Source organism: Trachurus trachurus (genome assembly GCF_905171665.1).
Source record: "Trachurus trachurus genome assembly, chromosome: 11".
Lineage (NCBI taxonomy): Eukaryota > Metazoa > Chordata > Actinopteri > Carangiformes > Carangidae > Trachurus > Trachurus trachurus.
This window is the reverse complement of record NC_139904.1, coordinates 4,779,377-4,800,270: the sequence shown is the minus strand read 5'-3', so window position 1 is coordinate 4,800,270 and position 20,894 is coordinate 4,779,377. Positions and strand designations below refer to the sequence as shown.

The window sequence follows — 20,894 nt, the reverse complement described above, 5'->3', positions numbered from 1 at the left end:
TCACGCCCCCCCTCCCCCACATACACACACACACAGACTGCTCATAGAAGACAGTAACCCTACGTCACGTAAAAGGCCACGCCCCCTCGCCGGTGAAAACAAAGGAGAAGTCCTCAGTGTGTTCCATAGGCGCTAATACAAAAAAACCACAATGCCGAAGAGTTGTTGTGTGGTATATTGTTCGTTCGGGACAAAAATATTTGTTTGACCTATTTACTGTATATTGTGAGAAATTATGTGACATTTTGGCAATGACAAGTACACTAATATGTTGTCCGATATGCTTCATAAAAACGAGAGTAAGGTCAGTAGTTTCTGTTTAAAACATGCTGTTTCAGGCTGTAGGTAGGGTAGCGTTTGAGACAAATGTCAACTCACGTTCAAAGTTATAAAACAGCGCGATCATACATATGTGTTAAATTACACTTGTAACTAAGAGAATACACATGTGAGCTGTTGATCACATGATAAAAATGTTTGTGTAGCCTACCTAACGTCATCTTTGAAAAAGACGTTTAACTGAAAAGTGTATCAATCGACCCGGCGCTCCTCATTCTCTGGTAGGATTTATGGACATACATTCCCTAAATCTTAAATTTTTTTTAACCACGTGATATAGCTGTCTGCCTGACAAACGTTAGCTATTGCAGGAGGTTTTCAGGCCGGTTAATGTTAGATAGGCGAAATCAAGACGGACAACGGCGGGATTTGTATTTACCGCCAGTCAAAACCAGCAGTTTGTTTTCACCAGAATGGGGGCGTGGCCTCACTTGCTACTCTCATCTATCTCTGTGCCTTGGCTCCGCCCCCCGCTCTGACATCATCATCAGGTATTTAACGCTGTGATGTCAGAGGCTCTGTAGATATTTATAGATGTTTGTTTATAAAGACAAATTAAGGTGATAATGAGATCAAATCATTTCTGATGTGAAAATTAAACTTGAACAATAAAAATAAAAATGTGACTCGATGTTTCTTCATGTGTGAAGTTTGTGAATCTGAGTCTGAGTCTAAGTTTTTAAATTAATAACAGAATCATTTATTGTCTCTTAATGAGGAGACCAGGTCCAGACCATGTGTTCATCTCATTTTAATTTAAAAGAAATAAGAATATTCACATTTTCAAACCTTTGGACCTGTGAACGTTTCATTCAGCATCGTGTTGGATAGTTCTGACTGTTAATAAAAACATCAACATGATATTTAACATTAGTGTAATAACTCATCTATCAGACGATGGAGCCCAAACTTTGTGCAAAATCCTATTTTCGAGTAAATCCGGGGTGAAAGTGGGGTATTTTTTTTCCGCATTGGATAATGCAGGCGCACGAATTATGCGCCACGTTGCTCACAATTCATCAGCCACTGATATCAGGATCCGTCATCCATCAATCAAATGTCTGAGAAAAACTCGTCCACCACCACCGACACAAACTCTCCTCCGTCCCGACTCCTCTCTCCTCCTCCAGATCCATGCGTCCATCACTTAGCCTCGCTAGCTAAGTTAGCAAGCTGTAACGTAGCAAGTCTACTGGCTAACATTTAGCTACGTTAGCTAAACACACACTGCAAAAACTCAAAATCTTACAGAGAAAATTTGTCTTATTTCTAGTCAAAACAAATCTCATTAGCTATACTTAAAATAAGACTCATCACATTAAAAGTAGCTTGTTCTTAGACACTTTTTACTTTTTTCAAGCATATTTTCACTTCAAATAAGTAGAAAAATCTGATAGTGGAGCAAGTTTTTCTTCCTTATTACAAGCACAAAAAACTTGCTTTCACTGGCAGATTTTTTTTACTTATTTAAAGTGAAAATTATCTAAAAACAAGTAGATTTTTAGGTGAATAGTCTTATTTTAAGTGGAAAGAGCTTAGTTTGGACTAGAAATGAGACATTTTGACAAGAAATAAGACAAATATTCTTGGAAAGATTTTGAGTTTTTGCAGTGCACACACACACACCGAGCTCGGTCCCGCCCCAAACACTGAATATCCCGCCTGCTCGATAACAACCAATCAAATTCGTTTTCCTTACCCGGGTAAACTCGTGGAAGGAAGCGACAAACAGGACAAATGGCCGTTTCTGAACACCTTTAACAATTTTTGTTTCCATAGTTACAGTAACAGTGACAGGTGATAAAACCTGACGATGCTGCAGGTGAACAGTCTGAGGTTCAGAGACATGGATCAAACAGGTTTTATGTTTAATTACTTTAAATGTATCTGAGTTAGTTTGGACCAAAAAAGAGAAAAAATTACATTTATAAAAGTAAAAACATTTCAGTAATTAAACAAATTAAATTCCAGTAATTAGTAAAAAAATAAGTTGGTCATGAGACAAATTGTAGAAGCTTCATTATAAATAATCCATTTGAGCCGTTTCCAGGTGTTTGGTGATGTGGTCCAGTAAAACCTTCTCGTTCCCAGGATCCTTCAGGTAGAAGTGAGCGCCGTCCATCATCCTGACGGTGAAGTCGCCGGAGGTCACGGCGCTCCACGCTGCCAGGAAGCAACACACCGTTACAATCAGAGTGTGTGTGAGTGTGGTTGTGTGTGTGTATGTGTGTGTGTGTGTGTGTGTGTGTGTGTGTGTGTGTGTGTGTGTGTGTGTGTGTGTGTGTGTGTGTGTGTATCATGTATGTGTGTGTGTGACCTCTGACCTTGGAGGTCGTGAGCGATGTCGTCTTTTCCATCAAAGCAGGTGAGTGGACATGAGAGGGGCGGAGCTTCAGGCCGCTCGCAGCTGCAGGACAAACACCAAGAGCCGTTCAATATGAAGCTGAGGACTGATTGATTGATTGATTGATTGATTATTCCTTATTCTGAACTATTTTTAAAAAAAGAGAGAAAATAAAAGGCATATAAAATAAGTAACACGTGTTATAGTGTCCCAAAAAACAAGACCAATATTCATATCAGTAAACGTAGAATGCTGGAAAAGGAGCAGGAGGAAGCCAAGCTTTTCAGTTCCTACTCCATAACTCCTTATTCAAAGCAAAACTAAAAAAACTGAATACTGAATAAAAATAATATTCCACTCTCTACCTACTTTTAGAAACATGTTTTTGTGTGAGTTTCAAAAAGTTTAATGACCTGTAGCTCTCCACCACGCGCAGGTCGGCCTTCAGCGCCGGCAGGAAGAGCTTCAGGACCTCCGGGTTGGACAGAAGCTCAGGAGGAGTTCCTCCAGCGGAGCGGAGCCACTGCAGGAAGTCCTGGTCCGACAGGTGGCTCCTCTTCACCGCGCCGATCCGAGTCTCCGACTGAAACAACAACAACATTTACAGAAACTCATTCACTCCCACAGCCATAAATAAAACACTCTTAACAAAAACTGAACAATTTCAAATGCACTACACCACTGGTCACCTGCAGCACATGTGTGTTTTCTCCCTAAAATGAAATAAAACTGCAAAACTGCAAAACTACGACCTGACTCTTCTGTGACGTGTGAGTGAGGAATAAAAACCAGCAGAACTCCGTCTACTGCTGAGAACTTGTAGTAAGAAAGTTGAAGTTTTGCCACAACAGTCCATCTGATACAGGTCGTACTGTGTCTAAGTGATGTCATTCAGTATGATGTCACAGTGTGATGTACTGTAGTGTGATGTCACAGTGTGATGTCACAGTGTGGTGTACAGGTGCATCTAGAACATCATGGAAAAGTTTATTTATGTCAGTAATTCAATTCAAAAAGTGAATGTAATACATTATATTGAGCCATAATTACACACAGAATGAAACATTTAATGTCTTTATTTGTTTTATTTATTCCAATTGTAATAATTATAGCTTCACATTTAATGTGAAGACCTAAAGTTCGGGATCTCAAATCATTTGAATATTACAAAAGACCATTTAAAAAAAGCATTTTAACATGTAAATGTTGGCTTTTTCAAAAGTATGTCGATCTATATGCACTCAGTACTTGGTTGGGGCTGTTTGACTTGAACTAGTGGAAATGGACTTTTACATGATATTATGATTTATTGAGATGCAGCTGTAGTGTGATGTCACAGTGTGATGTATTGTAGTGTGATGTCACAGTGTGATGTCAGTCTCTCCACTCACATAGGGAGCAGAGGCTCCAGACAAGAACATGTGAACCGGCTCCAGGTTGTAGTTTCTCTTCAGAGCGTCGGCTACAGCAAAACTGGTGAAGGCTCCGAAGCTGAGAGGAACCAGAGAGAAGAGGAGAAGATGAAGAAGAACAGACAGATATTTTATAATGATCATTATAACACCATGCTGAGAGGAGACCAGAGAGGAGAAGATGAAGAAGAACAGTAACAGACACCCTAACCCTAACCTGTGTGTGTTTGTGTGTGTTGGAGTGTGGGAGAGGAGTGCGCGCATACACGCGCATGTGTATGTTACCTATGTGTGTGTTTATAAACATGTTAAAGAGCTCCAGGTGGATTGTTTATAAACCTTAACGAGCTTTGGCCTGAGGCTCAGAGGTTACCATGGCAACTTGAGGTGGTTGCCAATGACGATAGGGGCCCCCCAGGCTGAGGCAGACAGAAGCGTCGAGAAAAAGAGCGATTTTCTGCCTCTGCACTGGTCTCGCATTTAGGCTTACTGTGACAAAACGGTAACTCCTATAAGAAAAAAACACAGATCAACGGTGCTGTAAGGACTTCCTGAACGCTTTGGTACGATTTGGTGTTTCTACAGTAAATATTTTGGAGACACTTGCGAGTTTAAAACAGGGGTCCGTTCTGCTTCTCTCAGAAAATCTTTGTATTGGAGTCAATGAGGAGCAGAGACAGACGTGGCCGCACTTAGAAGCTGCCAATTCAAATTCTGTAAGTCTCTCAGATATTTTGAGCACATGGTGAGAGACAGAACGAGTTTGTCTACAAATTTGGAAAAAATCATGTGTGTAGAGTGTAAATTGTGGCCAGGAGGAGTGTGGAAAGAGAAACATTTCAGAAGAAGATTTCAGACAACTTCTCCCACTCTAAGCGATGATGTCACGCACTCTGACACGAACATTCCGTGCAATACACACCCATTATAATCTCATAATTTCTCCAGAAATGATCATGGTCATTGATCAGGGATTGATCAAAAACTATATGACCGATCGAAACATGGATTAATACACCAATACACAGGGCCGTTGTATAGGGGAGAAAGGTGATGATAATTCTAGGGGCCCAGCGCCCAGTGGGGCCCATAAAAAACCCCAGTAGTCTAATCTTTGTATGACTGATTTATGCTGCGTAAGACCCTGACTAATACTCATAGTACACTGTAAAAACTCAACATCTTTCCAAGAATATTTGTCTCATTTCTTGTCCAAATGTCTCATTTCTAGTCAAAACTAATCTCTTTCCACTTAAAATAAGACTCATTACCTAAAAATTAACTTGTTTTTTTTAGATAATTTTCACTTAAATTCACAATAAATAGAAAAATCTGCCAGTGAAAGTAAGTGTTTTGTGCTTGTAATAAGGAGGAAAAACTTGCTCCACTATCAGATTTTTTTCTACTTATTCCAAGTGAAAAAATGCTTGAAAGAAGTAAAAAGTGTCTAAAAACAAGCTACTTTTAATATGATGTGTTTTATTTTAAGTATAATGAGATTTGTTTTGACTAGAAATTATATTTTGACTAGAAATAAGACAAATATTCTTGCTAAGATACTTGAGTTTTTGCAGTGTAATGCTGCATTAGCATCAAAACAAAGAAGGCTAAATAAAAAACGATAATACATACGTAGTCTAAGAAAAAAAAGGAAAAGTTAGGGGGAGGGGCCCACTTTAGTATTCTTTAACCTCTTCATGCAGAGGCCATTTTTGGCAATTTCCGCCTGTTTTTGTATCACTGCAATTAAAGCTTAATAGCCACAGAAGTACTAATCCCACAACTATGGTTAATGGCTTAAATGAAAGACAACCTTTGTCCCTTTACATCTATATGTATAAAATATTGAATTGAGTCATTCCATAAAAAAATGGGCTTCTGAAATTACTATTTTCTTTTGAAAAAAAAAAAAAACGAGTTTGAAATTTTTGGTGAAAAGGTGATATATCAAAATCCTAATTATAAAACAGGTTGAATGTTACATATATGGTTCACACACTCCCTGTCCACATATGTACCAAATGTTAGGTTGATAGGTAAAACTACTGAGGCACTATAGAGTTTTTCCAAACAGTGTCCCTTGGCGATGTACAGTGTGCAAAACCTGTCCAAAATTGTCCAATTTGGCTATAATGCACACTGCAAGATTTTAGTGAGATTTTTTTTTTTCCAACAGATAACCTATTGGGGCCAATCACACACTTGATGGGTTTTAGGAACACCAGTTACATAAGCAAAATGCCATTTGAAAATTTAATTAATGGGGATGAATATTTAGTGTCCAAAACCCATCCAAACATGAATTTACCTATTTTCGCCTGTATTATATTGTTATTTTCCTTTAAAACTCCAGAAGTAAACATCCCACAACCATCAGTGATGGCTTAAATTAACAAGGACATTTGAAATAGTTCATTTTGTCTTTTATTATTATTTTAATTAAACTTGGGGCAGTAAAAACACACTTTTTGTGGAGACTTGTATTGCTTACATGTTGACACTAGGGGGAGAGGGAACCACATGAACCAGCTTGGTGCAGGCTTAAGCTTTGCCCAATCAGGGATCATTATACATCAGGTCCCACCTTAGAGTCTCTGCTATTGGACCAAAAAGTTTTCACCCCCGTGACTTTGATTGACAGGCGACGAGAGATGCGCAAAGCGGGTGCGCAGTCTGACGGATAATAGCTCATAGCATTAGCACTGCGGGTAAACGTAACCATTAATGGATTATCTGGTCACGATGGATTAAATCGCCCATGCCTGTTTTGTCGAGCACATCTTCAGCTTGAAAAAGAGGGTAAGCTTGTAATTTTATTCAGTGTTTTAGTGGGTTTGTGACTGACAAATGTCCGTCTTTTTCGGCACTCGAAAATGACTTCCGGGTTTGTGTGTGTTCAGTGAGCAGGCTTGTTTAAACCTTTAATGGGGTAAAAACTGCATTTTTGAGTTTTGCTTTTGTTTATATGACAGTTTATGATTTTTTGGTGGTGAAAGAAGAGGTGTACAGATGGTACATATATGTTAAAATCACCTTCGTTGTTGACGTGACGTCACTTGTGGGCTGCCGTAGTCTGATATTGTTTGAGACATTTTCAGTGACTGTGAAAAAACCGTAGCACTTAGAAACTTCATTTTTTTTTCTACTTGTTGCCGAAAGTGTCCTTAAAAGGTCTGGGGTGGAGTTTTCATTACAGCATGCCTACTTTCCGTTATATTAAGGACGCCGTTCATGTGTTATTGATTTGGGACGCCGGCGTCCCAACCACTAGGGGGCCTGCGTGAACAGGTTAAGGGGGCCCAGAATTCCTAGCAACGGCCCTGCCAATACACAAGATTTGTGTCTACTGTTTAAAGTTCAAATGAAGTCTCTAGGTGAAAGTATGCCTGAGCAGTAGTAGACATTCGAAAAACTCCAATGATTGTGCAGGGACCAGTGCTCGGTGCGATTGCCCCGCGGCCCTAATAATCAGCACCAGGCTGAGTGTGAGTGTGAGGCAGCTGACCTGTGTCCGAACAGAGCGAAGGGTTTGTCTCTGAGCAGAGGGAGCAGCGCCTCCACCACCTCCTCCACCACCTGCTGCATGTGGCTGAACAGCGGCTCCTGGGCCCGGCTCTCTCTGCCGGGGAGTCGCACCGACAGCACTGGACACACGGGACACAGGACACAGGGACTTAAACACAACAGGTGTCTATGACATCATCATCATCATCATCATCATCATGGTCCAGGTGTGTCACCTTCGATGGAGCTGCTCAGGACGCTCCCCCAGCGGGCGTAGTGGATGGAGCCGCCGCCCGCCCACGGGAAACAGATCAGACGACACGCGGCCTCAGGTCTCCTCTGGAAACAGCTGATGAGGCGCTCCATCCTGGTCACATGACACAGCTGGTCAGTCTATCTATCTATCTATCTATCTATCTATCTATCTATCTATCTATCTATCTATCTATCTATCTATCTATCTATCTAACTGTTTAATCTATCTATCTATCTATCTATCTATCTATCTATCTATCTATCTATCTATCTATCTATCTATCTATCTATCTATCTATCTATCTATCTATCTGTTTAATCTACCTATCTATCTATCTATCTATCTATCTATCTATCTATCTATCTATCTATCTATCTATCTATCTATCTATCTATCTAACTGTTTAATCTACCTATCTATCTATCTATCTATCTATCTATCTATCTATCTATCTATCTATCTATCTATCTATCTATCTATCTATCTATCTATCTGTTTAATCTATCTATCTATCTGTCTATCTGTCTATCTATCTATCTATCTGTCTATCTATCTATCTATCTATCTATCTATCTATCTATCTATCTATCTATCTATCTATCTATCTATCTATCTAACTGTCTAACTGTTAATCTATCTATCTATCTATCTGTTTAATCTATCTATCTATCTATCTATCTATCTATCTATCTATCTATCTATCTAACTGTTTAATCTATCTATCTATCTATCCATCTAACTGTTTAATCTATCTATCTATCTATCTATCTATCTATCTGTCTATCTATCTATCTATCTATCTATCTATCTATCTGTCTATCTATATATCTATCTAACTGTTTAATCTATCTATCTATCTATCTATCTATCTATCTATCTATCTATCTATCTATCTATCTATCTATATATCTATCTATATATCTATCTAACTGTTTAATCTATCTATCTATCTATCTATCTATCTGTCTATCTATATATCTATCTAACTGTTTAATCTATCTATCTATCTATCTATCTATCTATCTATCTATCTATCTATCTATCTATCTATCTATCTATCTATCTATCTATCTATCTATCTATCTATCTACACCTGTAACACCTGCAGCTCCATAGTGATTGACAGCTGCTCCTCCTTCACACACTCAGGTAGATTTAAGGTGGGTTGTTGAGATGTGAGCTCCCACCTGTCAGTTTGCTCCTGGTTGCTCCTTCTTCACCTCCTTCACCTCCTCCTGCTCCTCATGTTGGACTGTCTCACTTCCTGGTTCTTCTTCTTCTGTGGTGTAATGAATGCGGTGCAGCCAGGCAGCAGCAGGGAGGGACAAAGTGTAGAAACAACCCGCTGTGTCCTCTTCTTTACTCTCTGACACGTCTTTCCCTCTGACGTGCTGACGTAGCCAACAGGTGACGTCACCTGAGAGACCGGTTCGCGTTTGAAACCATGACGCAGGAGATGGAAAAAAAAAAAAAAAAAAAAAAAGTTTGCAGGACGTGACGTTGTTTTCTACAGTTGGTATTTCCTGACGGGTTTCCCTCTGCTGAGGAGGAGGAGGAGGAGGAAGGGGGAGGAAGGGGGAGGAGGGCTGTCAAGTTACAGAGAGAGAGGCAGGATTACACCGGAAATCACCCTGTCAAGATAAAAGACACCATTTATTTACTGAATGTAACAAAACTGAGCTGTAAAAGTATTTTTTAGCAGTAGCCTATATGAAAATTTCCTGGACTGTTTTTCATTTATCAGTCATAAAACAGTAAACCTGCTCCCACCAAGGACACACACAGCTGACACTGCTCATGTTTATACAATTCATAAATGCATTTCAGGACACTTTGGAGCTATGTATATCACCTTTTTACTCTTTTACTCTTTTGCTATGCTATTTATTGTGTGTTATTGTATTGTATTTTATGTGGTCTTATGCGTACTGTAAGTGGTGAAGCCAAAGACAAATTTCCACATTGTGGACAATAAAGATATTGAATTGAATTAAATTGAATTTATGTTGAAGCAACAGACTGTAGTGCTGGACCAAAAACATAATGTTCAGGTGTTTGGTCATCAGACAAAATATTTAGGCTAACAATCTGACATTTTGATCAGATGAATGTTTGTTAAAGTCACCCTGAGAAGAATCACCAGGTTTGTAGCAAACTATGTTAAAATAAAATAAATAAAATACAAACAAAACAAAGTAAAATTAAATTTCAATTCAATTCAATTCAGTTTTATGTGTCACTTTCATGAGAAACCATTTGTTTAACATGGGAGCGAGAAGCCGTTCTCCCTGTAATGTTGTATGCAAGGATAAAAAAGGGAGACATGTTTAAAACAAGACAATAATTCTAAAAAGACAGCAAAAGTTTTAAGTAAAGTAAATAATTAAGAATAGATAACATTTTACATTAAAAAATGAAAAAAAAGTGAGTCGGTTGCAGTCAGTTAAAAAGTGCAGACTGTGCATGTGTGTGTAGGACAGTCAGTCAGTGCATCGTCCCATGGTGAAAATGAAATAAAACAAGATAAAAATAAAATAAAATATAAAAAAGATAAAATAAAATGAAAAAAAGAAAAGAAAATAAGTTAAAGTAAGCGATTCGGTCGTTTTGGCTAACTTTGTGTCAGCCGATGGAGTTAGCAGTCCCCGCCCTCGTCCCTACGTCACCACATTCACGCGCATCCCTTGGCTGCACACAGAGAGGACCGCCCCTTTATGCCGTTCTCTCTCCTCATTGGATAAAGGTTGTAGGATACAAGGAAAGTTTTCTCCTCGGCTTACAGCAGAGCAGAGTGACTGGCAGACCCGTGTTTCAGACCAAACACTCTATATAAGTGATTGCTGTCGGAAGATATTAAACTATTTAAGACTTATATTAACACAAACATTCCGCTTACTTCTGCTTTAAAGTCATCCTGAGAAGAATCGCAGGTTTGTAGCAAACTGGGTTAAAATAAAATAAATAAAATATAAAAAACAAAAACAAAAACAAAACAAAATGAAATAAAACAAGATAAAAAATAAAATGAAAAAATAAAATAAAATAAAAGAAGTTAAAATAAAATAGAGTTGTCTATGGCAGTGGTTCTCAACTGGTGGGTTGGGACCCAAAAGTGGGTTGCGGACCCGTTCTGGATGGGTCGCGGACAGCTGGTCAAAAACGTAAATAATATTTAATGCACATCTGATGTTGGACATGTCTTTTATTTGGAAAAATAACTTATTTTGAAAGGCACACGAGACACGTGAACACATGCAGTTGTAATGCTCCTCCTCAGTTTCTTATTATTTGCTCCATTTGCTCTGAATGCAAAGATATCAGTTTCTTATTAATGTGGCCTGAATGCAGTGAAAATACCTTGTTTTGTGGGTCTTTATTTTGTGCAATTTGATATTTATTCACTTTTGTGAATATGCTCTGAATGCAGAGATGCATTAGAAGTCAAATATATCGTTTTGTTGGTCTCCATTTTGTGCAGTTTGATATTTTTTTATTCACTTCCGTACATGCAGTTGTCATGATCCTCCTCAGTTTCATTCATGTGCTCTGAAATGCACTTTGCTCAATAAAGAGCAAAATTAGTTTTTAAAGGTGTACAGAAATGGCCGTTTGTCCTGTTTGTCGCGCCGAGTTGTCACGAGCTGCAACACGAGTTTACCCGAGTGAGGAAAACGAATTTGATTGGTCGTTATCGAGCGGGCGGGATATTCAAAGCTTGGGGCGAGCCCGAGCTCCATGTGTGTGTGTGTGTCTCAGACGTTTGAATGACGGATGACGGATCCAATATCAGTGGCTGGTGAATCGTGTACAGGCTGACGTATAATCCGTGCGCCTGCATTATCCAATGCGAAAAAAAAACACTTCATCCCGGATTTACTCAAAAATAGAATTTTGCACAAAGTTTGGCCTACAACGTCTGAAAGATGAGTTATCACATTAATTTTATGACCCAAAGTGGGCTCAAATTCAATTTTCTTTTCTGTACACCTTTAAAGTCATCCTGAGAAGAATCACCAAGTTTGTAGCAAACTGGGTTAAAATAAAATAAATAAAATATAAAATACAAACAAAACAAAACGAAATGAAATAGAACAAGATAAAAATGAAATGAAAAAATAAAATAAAATAAAAGAAGTTAAAATAAAAGAGTTATTATTAATGCTTTTGTTTTGAAGGAGTGTTCCGGAAGTGTGGGTGTTGTCTCGCTGGGAGCTTGACGTCACGTAGTGGGGGGGTGAAGCCGCCAGACTTCAGACCGGTTTCTCACCGACACCAGGAGCAGCAGGACGCCGCAGCAGGAGCAGGAGGCCCCGGACGGACTCACTAAAGACTGAAGCCCCCTGAAGGACCGCCACCTCCAGCCAGACCCCCCGGGACACGGACCCAGCTCTGCCCGGTGGAGAGAGCACTAAAGTCGGCTACAGTTTCAGCTTCTTCCGGTCGGTCGCTGTTCTGTTCGGTCACCGAGCGGCGCTGTCTGTCTGTCTGTCTGTCTGTCGGCGACATTTACACCGAGCTCCGACGAGTCTCAACGACCACGAAACGTTTTAATAATCTGCTCTGTGAACTAAACTCACGGCTCCACGGAGGAAAGATCCGGGTGGTCCGGACCGAGACCCTCATGAATGGAAATCGGAACAACAGGTGGGACTCATGAGGCGTTCAGGTGCAGCCCGGAGGTTACTATTTTCAGACCGCCGAGTAGAGAGCGGAGGGTTGACTTGACACACTTTCATTTTATTAGGAACTAGCCCCCCCTCCCCCTCCCCTCCAGTGGTGTAGTCAAATGTTTTGTAGTGGGTGTAACTTACTGCTTTTTAGGTGGTAAACTGTTCATAGCTATACTTGTATCACATAGGCCGGTGGTTCTCAAACTTTTTTTTACATCAAGAACAGGGCCGGCCCCTGGCATAAACACCAGGGCCACAGCCGTTAAGTGGGGGGCCACATGATGGGGTTCATTCAAGTCATTTAAACATCCTGAGGTCTGCATGTGCACGCTATGAGCTTTATATATAATTTGTAGTCAATATTCACCTTCTTTTATCTCACATTTGAGACATTTGGTGAAAATAGAACGGCAGAATGACAACATTTGTGCTCAAAAAGCAATCTTACAAAATTTCATTTTAGACTTGTTTTCTACATTTATCTATTACTGTATTCATATCCTATTTCAAGCACCAAAACAGTTCATTCTCATGACTGAAGGTGTGTTTTCACAAGGGATTTGAAAGTTTTTCAAAAAGCACACCTCAAATTTCCAGCATTTGGCCTAAATTATTTCTTATACAGTGTTCTAGGACAAATTGAAATTAGCCTCAGTGTGCTTACAGCGGAGGTTCTAATATTAAAACATAAAACACTTGAGTATTGTTACATCTGCAAGTATCTTAAAACGATCAATTTAAGAAAATATGTAAAAGTCGAGAAAATGGCCTCAAACCTCAGAGGGCATAAACACGTCTGTATTCAGTTTTAACCAGTGATTTGGTGTTTGCGCTTAGAGTGCAGGGCCACAAACAAAAATCTTGTTTAGGGGGCCACCAAAATCCTAGGGCCGGCCCTGATCAAGGACCCTAAAATTGACACAAATTTAGACCACGGACGAAATTTTGAAGCAAACACCAGAAATACACAAACAATCAATGTACGTTTAAATTAGGCGTAGCTACATTTCTGAGAGACATTTCTGGGAAAAAGTGGTACAGTTTCTCCAAAAATGTTGAAACATTTCTAGAAAAAAATGGTAAAAATTGATAGGAAAAGTGAACATTTTCAAAAAAAGAAAAGAAAAAAATTTAAACATTAATTTAAAAAGTGAAAAAATCCTAGGAAAATGATGTCATGATGTCAATTTCCACATAGATGACGTCATACGGCTCAGCTGACTGGAGAAGTGAAGCAGCAGCTGCAGCTCCGGTCCAGACATGAACACACCATCCAGTTGTTACACCATGAAGCTGCTTCATGTCGATGCCTCAGTCTCTGCAGCCACTTTATACTGGAGTTACTCTAGTAGTTTAATATTAAATATAACTATATAACTGTCTCTGTCTGCAGCCACTTTATACCGGAGCTACACTAGTAGTTTAATATTAAATATAACTATATAACTGTCTCTGCAGCCACTTTATACTGGAGTTACTCTAGTAGTTTAATATTAAATATAACTATATAACTGTCTCTGTCTGCAGCCACTTTATACCGGAGCTACACTAGTAGTTTAATATTAAATATAACTATATAACTGTCTCTGCAGCCACTTTATACTGGAGCTACACTAGTAGTTTAATGTTAAATATAACTATATAACTGTCTCTGCAGCCACTTTATACTGGAGCTACACTAGTAGTTTAATATTAAATATAACTATATAACTGTCTCTGCAGCCACTTTATACTGGAGCTACACTAGTAGTTTAATATTAAATATAACTATATAACTGTCTCTGCAGCCACTTTATACTGGAGCTACACTAGTAGTTTAATAGTAAATATAACTATATAACTGTCTCTGCAGCCACTTTATACTGGAGTTACACTAGTAGTTTAATATCTAATATTTAATATAACTATATAACAGTCTCTGCAGCCACTTTATACTGGAGCTGCACTAGTAGTTTAATATTAAATATAACTATATAACTAATGTTAAGGGTTAAATCAGCTGATCTGGTGGATTTGTGTGTGTGTGTGTGTGTGTGTGTGTGTGTGTGTGTGTGTGTGTGTGTGTGTGTGTGTGTGTGTGTGTGTGTGTGTGTGTGTGTGTGTGTGTGTGTGTGTGTGTGTGTGTGTGTGTGTGTGTGTGTGTGTGTGTGTGTGTGTGTGTGTGTGTGTGCAGGGTCCGACGTTAAGGTTTTTTCGTACTTGCCCTGTCGGGCAAGTACTTTTCAAATCTACTTGCCCCATCTAAATTCTTACTTGCCCTGCCTAGGTTTTTTTTTTCTGGTTGTGTGGTGCATACTTTCGCTCATGACTTATATCTTACTAAAATCCTTCCTGTTGACTATACACAACACTACACAACACTTCTTTCTTCAGAAAGCAGTATTTATTATTATCTATAATTGCATTTAAATGGCAATCATTGCAGACATGTAAAATTAACTGCTATTTCACATAATTTGACCAGTAGCAGTTACACCCTCCATGCCCTATCTGAACAGGTGAGCCACCTGTTTAATGCCCGATCACAGTTGAAATCTTGAACTGAAGGGCCTTTTAATGGCTAAAACATTAACCTGGACAACATTTTAACAGATAGCTGGCTCCTCCAATCAGATTTTATTCTTTTCATTGCATTCACATGCTGCAGTGGACAATTTAGCTTCAGTATTAATGCAGTATCTAAAAAAAAAAAAATATATATATATATATATATATATATATATATATATATATATATATATATATATATATATATATATATTAGAAAAGACCAATTTAAAAAATAATTTTGAATATGAAGATGTTCATGTCCATCTATATGCTCTCAATACTTGGTTGGGGCCATTTGACTTGAACTACTGGAAATAGCCTAGACTTTTCCATGTTACTCTAGTTTATTGAGTTGCCCCTGTAAAACTCAAGGATGTGGGACATTGAAACAACAGTGACAGGCAAACAGCCAATCATGTGTGTCAAACTCAATTTAGTTCAGGGGTAACAAACAGCACAATTTGATCTCAAGTAGGCCTAAGTAAAACAATATCATGATAGCCTATACATATATTTTAAAATTTCTATTTTTCCTCTGTTTTAGTACATTATTAAGATGTTTACAGTTAATGAACTATCCTTTTACAAAACATATTATGAACCACCTGAAATTTCTTGATAAAAATATGTGCAATTTAAAATTTTCACACTTGCTGAGGGCCGGATTGGACCCACTGTTGGGCCGGTTTTGGCCCGCGGGCCGCATGTTTCACACCCCTGGTTGTAGCGCCGTCTCCACGTGTGTTTATTGACAACAGGATTATAACCTAAAAAGGGCACGTTAGCTCGTCGGTATGGTAACTAAACGGTGCGTCTGCCCCGAGTCTGAAACAGCGGCGGCGTTAATGAAGCAGCGTCAGGCCGCTCACCGTCAGTGAAATGCTCGGTGAAATCGCCGATTACGGCGAGCCGCGAGCGACGTACCTATCTCACCTGGTAGAGCACCCGCTGCAGCGACCCAGTTCGATCCCACCTGACAGTGCCTTTGCTCCGCGTCAACCCCCCCTCTCCCCCCGTCTCTCTCCAGCTGTCCTTTCAAAATAAATGCATAAAAAGTCCGAAAATAAAAAATAATAAAATCTGAGTCGGTGCTTGCCCGACCGGGCAAGTCCGCGCAGGTTCTACCTGCCCGCCGGTAATTTTTACTTGCCCCGGGCAATCGGGCAACCGTTATTGTCGAACCCTGGTGTGTGTGTGTGTGTGTGTGTGTGTGTGTGTGTGTGTGTGTGTGTGTGTGTGTCTGTGTCTGTGTCTGTGTCTGTGTCTGTGTCTGTGTCTGTGTGTCTGTGTGTCTGTGTGTCTGTGTCTGTGTGTCTGTGTGTCTGTGTGTCTGTGTGTCTGTGTGTCTGTGTGTCTGTCTGTGTGTGTGTGTGTCCCAGGTTTGGTTGATTCTCTGTTCTGTCGGCAGCAGCAGGTGTCGATCCGTCAGGTGTGTGTGAAGCCTGAGAGTCTGGCTCGTTGTCAGGGAGGGGGGTGTGTTTGTAGGGGTGTGTTTGTGTAGGTGTGTGTGTGTGTGTGTTTGAAGGGCAGCCCTGCAGCTGCTGCCATAGTAACCCTAACTATTGGATAATGTTCAGTTGCTGCCTGTGTTGATCACAAATCAATTGAACTTGACAGGATGAGTGTGTGTATGCGGGGGGGTGGGGGCTCTGGCACGGACCAAACAAGTGAACTCTACACACTCGGACTCGGCCTCGTTCTCCAGTGACGACGGCGTTCATCAGAGTAATATGACATCACAGTGATGTCACTGGTCCAGACTGTTTGAAACCAGGAGGTCGTCAAAATATCTTTATATTAAAGCAGAAGTAAGCGATCCGGTCGTTTTGGCTAATGCTGCGTTCCAGGCAGGCTTTTGAAACCGTAAATTACAGCTTCAAGTCACAACTTACGACTTTGTAGCGTTTCAGGCAACCCACTCGTGTTTTTCCGACCTGTTTTACCTGTGAAAGTCACTATAACGGCCACTCGTAACTTCCGACCGGTGAACTCGTACCAGATCGAACTGGTACGACTTCACAGGTCGGAAAAACACGAGTTACGGGCTGCCTTGAACGCACCATAACAGTCCTCGTCCCTACGTCACCACATTCAGGCGCATCCCTTGGCTGCACACACAGAGAGGACCGCCCCTTTATGCCGTTCTCTCTCCTCATTGGATAAAAATTGTAGGATACAAGGAAAGTTTTCTCCTCGGCTCAGAGCAGAGCAGAGTGACTGACAGACCCGTGTTTCAGACCAAACACTCTATGTAAGTGATTGCTGTTGGAAGATATAACTATTTAAAGCAGAACTATGCAGGATTTCGGCTGTAATTATTGTGGCTCAGAGTCACTGTGATGGTTGAGTGACCTATTATGAGGTGAATGGGGTCTAGGCCAATGCGCTCACCCCCCCCACTGGCTGAAAACCGCACTTGCAAGATCAGTCCTCCGTCTCGGTGTAAATCTCGTCAATGGATAGAACTATCGCGAGAAACTGCCTTACGGCAGTACGAGATAAGAACGCAGATGACGTCATGCATGTCATGAATCGTGATTGGTTTGAGTTCGGAAAGTCGGAGGAAACCATGGAAACATGTTTGTACTGATGAAGTTCGGCTTGTGGCTAACACGGAGCTAATGCTAACAGACACACACACACCATGGATCTTTTATAAGATAATGTAATACATCATGACACACACACACACGCCTTCGCGTTTTGGAACCTTTATTCATGTGTGTGTGTATGTCTGTGTCTTTGTGTCTTTGTCTGTGTGTGGCCGTATTAGCGTTAGCTCCGTGTTAGCATTAGCTCCCTGTTAGCGTTAGCTCCGTGTTAGCATTAGCTCCCTGTTAGCGTTAGCTCCGTGTTAGCATTAGCTCCCTGCTTAGCAAACACCGCTCTCTACCTTCAGCAGTAAACACAAGCACGTGTAGGGAGGGGGTGGAGGAGGTGGGGTGGCGAGTTTTTTTTTTACGACAGTGACATGTGCCTCCCAGAACTGTGGGGGAGCCCCGGAGAGGGAAAAAAAGAGAAACCAACGAAGGAGCGAGCTATTTCCGGCCAAGTTGCATAGTTCTGCTTTAAGACTTATATTAACACAAAAATATCGCTTACTTCTGCTTTAAGTTTATTCTGGAGTGAAAGAGATTTTATTGTTAATTAAAAATCTTTAAATTAACTTTCTGAAACTTGTTTCTGGATCAGTAACCAGCAGATGATGAAGTCGTCGTCATTATTATTATTGATTGACAGTTTATTATATAAATCAGAGAGCAGGTCCAGATGATTCTTGTTGGAGGAGAAGAATTGATTTTCCAAAGTTTGAATAATGATAGTGTTGCTGCTCTGGGCTCTGCTCCTCATTTCCTCACTGATTGATCGACTGATCGACTGATCGACTGATGATGACGCTCATCGATCGATGCCGGTCACAGTTTGTGTGAAACTGAATCAGCCGGTGACTGACAGTGTTAAATCTGTGTGTTAAATCTAATTCACCAGTGATGTTTGTTTTATTATAACTGAGACGAGGTCAAGTCTGTGGTTTAATATTTATATATATATTTTTAACATCAACTTAAACTTTTAGGCGCTCAGACTGTAAATGTTCCGGCAAAGCAAATATTCACATTTCCTTTTCATTCATCGTCCTCACACACATCGACCTGACACCTGATGACAGATTTCAGATACTTTGAGTCGTCACTTCCACATTCCACGAGTGTAAAAGGAAAAAAGAAACTACAAATGTCCTGGTTGCACCTGATGCATTAGATTAAAGATTTTCTCTCTCTGTCTCAGATGTTAGAGGCCAAATGTCCTGAGTACTATAAAGTTAAAGATGCTTCATGATATAAAAAAAGAGTTGAAATCATTTTTGCATAAAAGATAATAAAAATAAACTATATTAGCCTACTTTATTTATTCATGAGATGAAACCAAAATGTTTCACAATAAAAAATTAAATAAAAACAGCCTGATTAAATAAAAAGAGGACGAACTGAAGAACAATGATATAAAAACATTAGATAATAACTAATAAGTAATCAATTAAATCTCAGTATGTATCCCATAATACTCTTCCTCATCAATAACATATTACTGTAATATGTTTCTGCAGCAGCTCCTCTTGTCACTGTGGCTGTTGTTGTTGCCATGGAGAAACCGTAGCAACAGGGGAGGGAGGGAGCGACCTGGGACACACACACACACACACACACACACACACACACACACAGAGCAACAGAGAGTGAAGCGTTGTTCTGAACGGTCCTGGGTCACACACTGTTGCCACGGTGACTGCCACGCTCGTGTGTGTGTGTGTGTGTGTGTGTGTGTGTGTGTGTGTGTGTGTGTGTGTGTGTGTGTGTGTGTTCATGACGTCACATCTTTTCTTGTTTTCACTCAGTCAGAACTTTTCCAGTTTGTCATTTTTCCGCTCCGCCCACTTCTTCCTCCTCCGCCACGTCAGTCTGTAAAACCTTTACACAGTCGTCTTCATCTCATTTTTTTTATTTTATTTAAAGGTTTAAGGATCAGGGACATTGCACATTAATAAAAACATTTAAACAAATGTAAACATGCCAGAATTAGCCGAAAGGCTGTTTTGCATCTGTTGTCCCTGGACTGATGTTTAAAGTCACCCTAAAACGAAAATAATACAACATTTTGGGTTATCAACATACAAATAATACATTCAATGATTAACAAGCTGAATAGTGGACAAAAGACAGAGAGCTCAGCGAAGGTCCATGCATACACACACAAACTAACATAAAACTTAACTCAAACAGCAGCCGCTACAGACAAAACAGAAGCAACATTAAGCAGCAACACCAACAGAAAAAAAAAAAGTACACAAGACACAATAACATTATACACATTGGACACATTAGAAGCCATGCACAAAAAGCAACAATACTAGACAATTAATACACTGACAGACAACATGACAGGAAATTTACTGTTCACAGCCTTGACCACTAATTAGCCACTTTTAAAAAAAGTGTTTAAAGGAGGCATAATTTAAATGTAATCTCATCGCACTGATCAGCTGATCGACCTCCTCCAGTCGGACGCCATGAAACCACTTCCTGTCTGTGGTCGCTCTGTTTCCAGCTGCAGGCTCTCTGCTCTGTCACAGTGAAACCAGCTGATGAACAGTTTAGTCTGAAGTTAGTTTCATGTTCTAACTCAGTTAGTTCTCAACTGGTGGGTCGGGACCCAAAAGTGGGTCGCGGACCCGTTCTGGATGGGTCGCGGACAGCTGGTCAAAAAAGTAAATAATATTTAAAGCAGAAGTGAGTGATATTTTTGTGTTAATATAAGTCTTAAATAGTTATATCTTCCGACAGCAATCACTTACATAGAGTGTTTGGACTGAAACACGGGTCTCTCAGTCCCTCTGCTCTGCTCTGAGCCGAAGAGAAAACATTTATCGTATCCTACAGTTTTTATCCAATGAGGAGAGAGAACGGCATGCAGGGCTGTGTGTGCAGCCAAGGAACGCCGTGAATGTGGTGACGTAGCGACGAGGACTGTTATGGTGCGTTCAAGGAAACTCGTATTTTTCCGACCGTGAAGTGGTACCAGTTCGATCTGGTACGAGTTCACCGGTCGGAAGTTACGAGTGGCCGTTATAATGACTCTCACCGGTAAAACAGGTCGGAAAAACACGAGTGGGTTGCCTGGAACGCTACAAAGTCGTAAGTTGTGACTTGAAGCTGTAATTTACGATTTCAAAAGCCTGCCTGGAACGCAGCATTAGCGAAAACGACCGGATCACTCACTTCTGCTTTAATGCACATCTGATGTTGGACATGTCTTTTATT

At 40.1% G+C, this 20,894-nt stretch overlaps 2 protein-coding genes across 2 annotated transcripts in view; one reads left to right on the top strand and one right to left on the bottom strand.

Moving 5' to 3' along the window:
• Positions 1-2,079: 2,079 nt before the first annotated feature.
• olah (oleoyl-ACP hydrolase) lies at positions 2,080-9,308 on the bottom strand. The gene is made up of 7 exons (XM_083982517.1): positions 9,043-9,308; positions 7,836-7,966; positions 7,601-7,739; positions 4,075-4,174; positions 3,097-3,266; positions 2,664-2,746; positions 2,080-2,502 (listed from the first exon to the last, which is right to left on the bottom strand). Exons 2-7 carry the CDS (start codon positions 7,963-7,965, stop codon positions 2,360-2,362), a joined length of 765 nt encoding a protein of 254 aa, XP_083838643.1. The 5' UTR covers position 7,966; positions 9,043-9,308; the 3' UTR covers positions 2,080-2,359.
• Positions 9,309-12,110: 2,802 nt separating this feature from the next.
• LOC310994003 (protein argonaute-3-like) overlaps positions 12,111-20,894 on the top strand; it is a 32,183-nt gene continuing 23,399 nt past the window's right edge. Inside the window, exon 1 of the mRNA XM_083982499.1 lies at positions 12,111-12,499. Within this exon, the coding sequence (XP_083838625.1) occupies positions 12,481-12,499 (19 nt within the window). The 5' untranslated portion in view covers positions 12,111-12,480. The remainder of the gene's footprint in view (positions 12,500-20,894) is intronic.